This window comes from Lupinus angustifolius, chromosome LG07 (genome assembly GCF_001865875.1).
Source record: "Lupinus angustifolius cultivar Tanjil chromosome LG07, LupAngTanjil_v1.0, whole genome shotgun sequence".
In the NCBI taxonomy this organism is placed as follows: domain Eukaryota; kingdom Viridiplantae; phylum Streptophyta; class Magnoliopsida; order Fabales; family Fabaceae; genus Lupinus; species Lupinus angustifolius.
The window spans coordinates 17493948-17503744 of NC_032015.1; the positions used below are offsets into that span (position 1 = coordinate 17493948).

The window sequence follows — 9797 nt, forward strand, 5'->3', positions numbered from 1 at the left end:
AATTGAAGCACTGAAGTATGCTCTTATCTTTCTTCTTCTTTCCATGTGTGCTATTGTTACAGCTGCTACATCTTTTGATCTGTTTTTTTCCGAGTCATTACTTTGGTTTGCTGAGCTGACTTTGTTGGACCTTTTCCATACAAACTTGTGTTTTCTGTTATCCTTTGAGGTAATGTTTCTGGTCAGTGTTTTAAGTTGCGATTATAATCATGATTGTGGTCACATTGTGATTATTGCGATTATAATTATTGTGGTCATTGTAATACAAATTGCGGCCGTTGAAATGTGAATTATTTTGTCATTAAAAAAATATTTTGGAAATCAATATGGTTACATGGCGGCCCGATGCGGTTGCTTGCGACATGATATGACCAACATATGGTCCAATGTGGTTGCATTGCGGCTTGATATGGTCACATCATTGTGATTCGATGTCATACTGCAATTGCAGTGTGATACAATTACAACAGTCACCACAACCGTAATATTGCAACCGCATCACGTGATGTGATCCGCAATTTGAATAATGATTCTCGTTGTTTTTATTGTTAACAAATTTTCTTGTTTTTTTATTCTTTTTATGGCCTAGTTATTTACTGATGACCAACATTGCATAACTATCGTTTATACTGCACCAACAATTAGACATAAATAACTCATTTGTATTAGGATGCAAGCAACTAACTAGATTGGGTGGAATCCTATCCCAAAGAAAAGAAAGTTCCTACTCCAAATTCCTGAAAATGACTTCCACATTTATTCTACTTTCATGCTTCAGAAATCCATCCATGGAAAGTGCCTTCTTCTACCCTTTGATTCCATTCCTTTCATTTCGTAACCGCAAATTCTCAGCCGCGACTAAAATCATAGCATCAAAGTATTTTTCCCATTTTGATTTCTTGTTTTCTTAGGATTATATCATTTATCTCAAACTTTATACCCCTAAATATTTATGGTTGATTATAAAATTATTAGATTTTTAGTTATGTTTCTTTTGTTTTCACCAATAATACCTGTTTTGCATATAAACTAACATAAAATTTAAAAATATGATGTCTTTTTCATTCTTTAATTTCTCACATACCGCTTGGTGCAATTAGTGTTTTTGCATTTAAGGGCATTCTCAACAATTATCCCTTACATAAATTTGAACTTTTGGTTTACTTGAGATTTAACATAGTTTTACATTAATAGTACAATTAGTTTTATGTATTAATATTCATTTTTAGGAAAAAAGTAAATAAATGAGAAGTGAATATATAAGTTAATAAGTCCTCTTATTGACGTCTCATTTTCTTGTACCCTTTTATATTTAATTCACTAATAAAAATCTCATCATATGAAAAACGTACAGAATAATATCCGAACCTACACTGAAAATGGATCAAATAATGTGACTGATTGGACTAATAAATATAACATTGTTTTTTATATTTATAAAGATGATACATTATTTTAAAATAATTTATATTTGGAAGTATGAAGTATCCTAACAATATTGTTTAAGGGATAATTAAAATTAGAAAATTAAATCTATTATTTATGGACATATAAAAATATAAACTTTTAAGATAAGATAAGATTTCTGTTTTCTATCCCTTAAACAACGTCATTAGGAAATTGGTTAACATTTTCAGTGTAGGTTTAGTGGCTAGGAATGGACAAATATAATAAGGTAAGAAAGTTTATAGTATATATATAACGTAGATAATGACATAATATTATATAAATTCTATCAAAATGTTAAATTCTCTGGTTGGAGAGATGATTTTATATATAGTTAATAATTATTTATAAATATAATATTATATAAAAATACAAAATTTTATATAATTAGTAATTATATATAATCATATTAAAATAATATTCTCTATTTTTTTTAGACCAAAACAAACAATACATCATTGTAGTGTTTCATTTTTTTAATTTTAAGTGAATTGTCTATCCATTTCTGGGTTATTATAGTTTAACTGGATTTAATATAATGGACCGAAATTTTCTGAGTTTAAAGTGGTTCAAACTATAACTGTTTTCAATTCCGGTTACTGAAATTATCCGTTCTCTTTCTAACAACATTACCTAGTATATTACATTTATTATTTTAATTTAGCATCTAAAATAATTTTGTGTAATCCACATTTTGATGCATTTTTTCTTCCTCTGAATCTGCATAAACCGCAATTCTTCACTTAAAAGCTAAATAAATTTTCCTAAATATTATGATACAATGTCCAAACAAATTAAACATATCCATTATCATGTGACATAGCTAATTTTGTGTTTTGTCCTTTGAGAAACTCGTTGAGACCCAAGTAAGTGATAATGTGGGAATCGTGAATACATATGAACAATCACTAACTGGTTTACATATCTTGTATATAGCGTGAATCTAAAGCAATACCACGTGTTTTTGTTTGTTTTGTTATGAGTTATGACCCTATGTTCTATATATACTAATGACATGAAGAATCTTATGTAATAATAACATATACAAAACAAACACAACCTTATAAGGATTGTTTTTTGTGTTAAGGTGAAATATAAACATGTCAGAAACTGGAGGTGGTGCAAGCCAGGAAGAGAAAAAGCCTGTTGATCAAGGAGGACACATAAATCTCAAAGTCAAGGGCCAGGTTTAATTCTCTTCTCACTTTAAACTATACATATTTTTTTTATTAGTATACTTCGGCGCAAAAGTAAGGTTGCTTGAGATCGCGGGTACAAATCTTCTCTATTAAACTATACATATTTCTTTGATCAGTGTAATTTGACGTAACAGTAAAGTTGTTGCTTAGTAACCATACTGTCATGGGTACAAATCTTCTTCGTTAAACTATACATATTTCTTTGATTAGTGTAGTTTGGAGTATTGCTTGGTAACAATGACGTCATAGTTAAACTACACATATTTCTTTGATTAGTGTAGCTTGGCACAAGAGTATGTTTGTTGCTTAGTAACCATGATGTCACGGGTATAAATCTTCTCAATTAAACTATACATCTTTGATTAGTATAGTTTGACGTAACGGTAAGGTTGTTGCTTAGTAATAATGACGTCACAGACTCACAGGTACAAATCTCGGAAACAGTATATTTGCTTGTAGAGGTAAGATTGCGTACATCTACCCTCCTCAGACCACACTAAGTAGGAGCCTCGTGCATCAGGCCGGCCTTTTTAGTACTTTACTGTTCAATTTTCTTTTTGTCAATGAGATGCTTTATCTTTTGCCATGAAGAACCTTTGGATTAATGTGCAGTGTGAATTTCTTGGTATATGAGTTCAAATGCTTTTTTGTAATCTAAATGTTTGAAGTGAAACTGAGATCTTGTAACAAAATATCTATATATGAAAATCTATATAGTAAATTTAATTGATATGCACAATATTATGCTATAACTAACTTACTCTGCCTTTGGTTCTGTTCCATGTTTCTGGCATATTGAAAAACTAGCACATCTTTTTAGCATGAACTCCTTATAAAATTTCTTAACCTGATTCCACATGGCTTTATTATATTGTAGGATGGAAATGAGATTTTCTTCAGGATAAAAAGAAGTACTCAGCTCAGGAAACTCATGAATGCTTACTGCGATCGCCAATCTGTCGATTTTAACTCGATCGCTTTCTTGTTTGATGGAAGGAGACTCCGGGCTGAGCAGACCCCTGATGAGGTAAATTATGTTTCTCTTAAAAACATAATTTACAATAGAACATTACGTCGTCGTTCAATTCGGTATTAAGGCTTGGTTGAACACAACATTAATTCAATTGCCACATTATTTTTTCAGTACTTAATGTATAGTTTGGTGGAATTTCTCACCATTTTTTATAGATAAAACTCTTAAACCAAAGTTTTAAAAATGACCTTTAGATATAACGATATCTCATTTTTACTCGTAAATACAAATACAAAATACTAACTTGTTTCTCCAGTATTACAGATGATTCTTTTCATTTTTTTTCTCGATTATCCAGTTGTACATCTTTCACTTGTTCGGATTTGCATCTTAATTGTTGTGTATGTTGATTCTAAGAATTTGCAATTTTTTGCAGCTAGAGATGGAGGATGGTGATGAGATTGATGCAATGCTGCACCAAACTGGAGGTGGAAACCATTTTCTTTAGATATAATATTGATTTTTATCAAAATGCTTGAAAAAGCTAATGATGAATGATCTATACATGTTCTTGTTTTATGTTTTTATTTTTCTGCCATATAAAATTGTGGTATGGGATTGAGTTTCATGTTTATGTAATCTTTGTTGCTTTTAAGGTACTTTTGTTGTGTTGGAAAGTTACAATATATAATGTTTTTGGTATTCACTCTAGCTTGATGAATGTGTTGGATGTCTGAAATTAAGATGAAAAATGTTACACCATGTTTTTGGGCAGTACTTGAAGGTAAACCCACCCTACCCATGTTTAGAAGGGATAAAGCATGATATTTCATACTAATCTTATAAATGAATCGGCTTATGTATGTCGTAACTTAGATGGTTATTGTGTGAGCATGACCCGAATTTTCAATATTAATTATCAATTATCAAATTTATAATACATTCACTTCTAACATATGAAAGCCAGTATTGGAGTCTCCGATACTCAAATATGATGAAGCAGAGTAATTTTGTAATTTTTAAATCTAATTTTTTCAAAAAATGATTTAAAATAGAATCATTCATGATTTGTTTATGTTACATGTTACCATTTCCATCCAATATTGTATCCTGTAGAATAAGGATGAACTTAATTTTTGAAATTGAACATCAAACTTTAAACTAAAAAATTTCAATATAATAATCTCAGTTTTTGAAATGATAGTAATGGCCATAACAATGACAATAGAAGTTGTTGGGCTTCAAAATATTAATGGCTTTAGAACTGTGATTATTTAAATAAAAAAATCAACCTGTTCAATAAGTATTTTGAATTAAATAATATGCCTAAGCCATAAACTGATAAAAGTAGACATCATTCAAACCGAATATAAATATAAATGGATTGATCTGATTTGAGTCCAGGACCACACAAATTAATATACCAATATATGTCCTTGGTCGTTACACAAATTAATATAAGAATATATGTCCTTCGTTGTTTACTAATTTCCATACTTATTTATTAGTTGCAAGATTTTTGTGGGTTAATTTCATATCTGAAAAATTGAAAAACTCAAAATAATTCTAAAAATATTAAGTGTTGGTCAAATTAATTATTTTTAATATTTTTTATGACTTTCGATGAAGACTATTTTAACTCACATTTATGATTTTTTAGTATTAATTTAGATTTTTTATTTTTCATGGATGAAATTAGTGCATATGAAAAATTATAAGGAATCAAAATAGATATTCACCCAATAATTTTTGTATTCAAAGCTTTTGTAGATGATCTTTCCAATCTTAAATGAAATTCAACATTTCCATAACACATACAAAACAAAAAAAGAAAGAATCATCATAAGAAATAAGATATGACATGAAACCTTCCACTTGATATCATGATTCACTTCTCAACATTATCTTAAATTTCAAATCAAAGCATTTAAGGAGAGGGTATTATTATTAAGCCAACCTCATAAACTATAGAAAAAGACATAGATATAACACACCTTCTTCAATTTGAGAATGGAACAAAGTGTGGAACAGGTTTACACTTAAGTGGCTTAGCCAAAAACACAGTAACCCTTCCTTCTTCTGACATATCAATCTCATTATTCTTTCCATCATTCACAACCCAATCAAAGCATTGAACCAAACTAGCCAATGTTGCTTGTATAACAAGCAATGCAAGTGATGCACCAGGACAACTTCTTCTACCACTTCCAAATGGTAATAGTTGATAATATTGTCCTCTTACATCAATTTTACTCTTACCACTTTCATCATTAGCTAAGAACCTTTCAGGGTTATATTCTAGGGCATTGTCCCAATAGTCTCACTAGTGCATCTAAGAAGTCCTTGCTTCACAAGAAAACCACTTATTCTTTTATTCCAAGCCCTGGGTGCTTGTTTCACCCATAGAGTGTTTTGTGGAGCTTATAGACTCTTTGTTCTTGGTCAGAGACCACAAAACCAGGGGGTTGTGTGACAAACACCTCCTTGTCCAATGAACCAATGAAGAAGGGTGACTTTACATCCATTTGGCATATTGTCCAATTCTTTGAGCTTGCAATTGTTGTAACAAACCTTACAGTTTTTATTCTTGTCACTGGTGCAAACACTTCATCATAGTCTAATATTGGATTTTGTAGGAACCCCTTTGCAACCAATCTAGCTTTGTGTTTAACAACTGTACCGTATGGTTTCAGCTTCACCTTGTATACCCACTTCACTAATATGGCTTTCTTTCATTGGGTAAAGTTGTGAGTTCCCATGTATCATTTCTCTCAATTGATTTGATTTTCTCATTCATTGCTTCAATCCAACAGGCTTCTTTGATGGCTTGTTCATAGGTGATTGGCTCCATTTCTGCTAATAGGGCCATATGCACAAAGTCACCTTCAGATGTTATTGATGTGTCAGTGAGGTCATTGCTTTAATCTTGTTGGCATGTTTCTTTGTCTTTGAGGTCTTTCAATCACATATGCATTTCCTTCACTGACTCTAAAATTCTAAAGTTTAGGTGACCAAATCTTCTACCTGCTCATGGACTCCAAACTTCTAAAGTTTAGGTGACCAAAACTTTGGTGCCAAATCCAAGTATCAACAACTATGGACTCTAGAGATTTGGTGTCACCAATATGTATGTCAATCTTAAAAGTCCTATTGTGTGAGAGTGGGGCTTTTAAGATCGGAATCTTTTTCTTGTTGTATATTTTCATCATTCTGTCTTCTAGCCTCATGTAATAGCCCTTTTCTAACAACTGTCCAAGGCTAATGAGGTTGTTCTTCATTTTTGGCACATATAGCACATTGGAGATGTAGGAAACCTTACCATCTTTTCTTCTTATCATGATTTTGCCAATTCCTTCTGTAGTGATAAAACTGTCATCTGCAAATTTCACCTTGGTCTTTACTAAGCTATCTAGAGCCAAGAACCACTCCTTATGTCTAGTCATATGATTAGAGAAACCAATGTCCAAATACCAATTGTCAGATGAAGGTTGTTGGTCATTTTTTGTAATGACCGTCAATGCTACATCTGTGTCACTCAATTCCAAGTTAGAAATTTCATATGTTTCAATCCCTTCTGAATCAGAGAGTTCCTTTTCTGCCATCAGTAGGACTTCTTCATTCGAGTCTTATCCTTGGCTAATTTGGCTTCTACAGCTTTACTTCTTCTTTGTAATTTGCATTCTGATGCATAGTGATCACAATCTCTACAATTGAAGCACTGAAGTATGCTCTTATCTTTCTTCTTCTTTCCATGTGTGCTATTGTTACAGCTGCTACATCTTTTGATCTGTTTTTTTCCGAGTCATTACTTTGGTTTGCTGAGCTGACTTTGTTGGACCTTTTCCATACAAACTTGTGTTTTCTGTTATCCTTTGAGGTAATGTTTCTGGTCAGTGTTTTAAGTTGCGATTATAATCATGATTGTGGTCACATTGTGATTATTGCGATTATAATTATTGTGGTCATTGTAATACAAATTGCGGCCGTTGAAATGTGAATTATTTTGTCATTAAAAAAAATATTTTGGAAATCAATATGGTTACATGGCGGCCCGATGCGGTTGCTTGCGACATGATATGACCAACATATGGTCCAATGTGGTTGCATTGCGGCTTGATATGGTCACATCATTGTGATTCGATGTCATACTGCAATTGCAGTGTGATACAATTACAACAGTCACCACAACCGTAATATTGCAACCGCATCACGTGATGTGATCCGCAATTTGAATAATGATTCTCGTTGTTTTTATTGTTAACAAATTTTCTTGTTTTTTTATTCTTTTTATGGCCTAGTTATTTACTGATGACCAACATTGCATAACTATCGTTTATACTGCACCAACAATTAGACATAAATAACTCATTTGTATTAGGATGCAAGCAACTAACTAGATTGGGTGGAATCCTATCCCAAAGAAAAGAAAGTTCCTACTCCAAATTCCTGAAAATGACTTCCACATTTATTCTACTTTCATGCTTCAGAAATCCATCCATGGAAAGTGCCTTCTTCTACCCTTTGATTCCATTCCTTTCATTTCGTAACCGCAAATTCTCAGCCGCGACTAAAATCATAGCATCAAAGTATTTTTCCCATTTTGATTTCTTGTTTTCTTAGGATTATATCATTTATCTCAAACTTTATACCCCTAAATATTTATGGTTGATTATAAAATTATTAGATTTTTAGTTATGTTTCTTTTGTTTTCACCAATAATACCTGTTTTGCATATAAACTAACATAAAATTTAAAAATATGATGTCTTTTTCATTCTTTAATTTCTCACATACCGCTTGGTGCAATTAGTGTTTTTGCATTTAAGGGCATTCTCAACAATTATCCCTTACATAAATTTGAACTTTTGGTTTACTTGAGATTTAACATAGTTTTACATTAATAGTACAATTAGTTTTATGTATTAATATTCATTTTTAGGAAAAAAGTAAATAAATGAGAAGTGAATATATAAGTTAATAAGTCCTCTTATTGACGTCTCATTTTCTTGTACCCTTTTATATTTAATTCACTAATAAAAATCTCATCATATGAAAAACGTACAGAATAATATCCGAACCTACACTGAAAATGGATCAAATAATGTGACTGATTGGACTAATAAATATAACATTGTTTTTTATATTTATAAAGATGATACATTATTTTAAAATAATTTATATTTGGAAGTATGAAGTATCCTAACAATATTGTTTAAGGGATAATTAAAATTAGAAAATTAAATCTATTATTTATGGACATATAAAAATATAAACTTTTAAGATAAGATAAGATTTCTGTTTTCTATCCCTTAAACAACGTCATTAGGAAATTGGTTAACATTTTCAGTGTAGGTTTAGTGGCTAGGAATGGACAAATATAATAAGGTAAGAAAGTTTATAGTATATATATAACGTAGATAATGACATAATATTATATAAATTCTATCAAAATGTTAAATTCTCTGGTTGGAGAGATGATTTTATATATAGTTAATAATTATTTATAAATATAATATTATATAAAAATACAAAATTTTATATAATTAGTAATTATATATAATCATATTAAAATAATATTCTCTATTTTTTTTAGACCAAAACAAACAATACATCATTGTAGTGTTTCATTTTTTTAATTTTAAGTGAATTGTCTATCCATTTCTGGGTTATTATAGTTTAACTGGATTTAATATAATGGACCGAAATTTTCTGAGTTTAAAGTGGTTCAAACTATAACTGTTTTCAATTCCGGTTACTGAAATTATCCGTTCTCTTTCTAACAACATTACCTAGTATATTACATTTATTATTTTAATTTAGCATCTAAAATAATTTTGTGTAATCCACATTTTGATGCATTTTTTCTTCCTCTGAATCTGCATAAACCGCAATTCTTCACTTAAAAGCTAAATAAATTTTCCTAAATATTATGATACAATGTCCAAACAAATTAAACATATCCATTATCATGTGACATAGCTAATTTTGTGTTTTGTCCTTTGAGAAACTCGTTGAGACCCAAGTAAGTGATAATGTGGGAATCGTGAATACATATGAACAATCACTAACTGGTTTACATATCTTGTATATAGCGTGAATCTAAAGCAATACCACGTGTTTTTGTTTGTTTTGTTATGAGTTATGACCCTATGTTCTATATATACTAATGACATGAAGAAT

At 30.5% G+C, this 9797-nt stretch overlaps 2 protein-coding genes across 2 annotated transcripts; one reads left to right on the plus strand and one right to left on the minus strand.

The window, feature by feature from the left end:
* Positions 2471–4320, plus strand: LOC109353009 (small ubiquitin-related modifier 2-like). Its single transcript, XM_019595197.1, has 3 exons — positions 2471–2633; positions 3523–3672; positions 4055–4320. Exons 1-3 carry the CDS (start codon positions 2547–2549, stop codon positions 4124–4126), a joined length of 309 nt encoding a protein of 102 aa, XP_019450742.1. The 5' UTR covers positions 2471–2546; the 3' UTR covers positions 4127–4320.
* LOC109352976 (cytochrome P450 82A2-like) lies at positions 5618–7220 on the minus strand. The gene is made up of 2 exons (XM_019595163.1): positions 6643–7220; positions 5618–5900 (listed from the first exon to the last, which is right to left on the minus strand). The coding sequence occupies exons 1-2, from the start codon at positions 7218–7220 to the stop codon at positions 5618–5620; spliced, it is 861 nt and encodes a 286-aa protein (XP_019450708.1).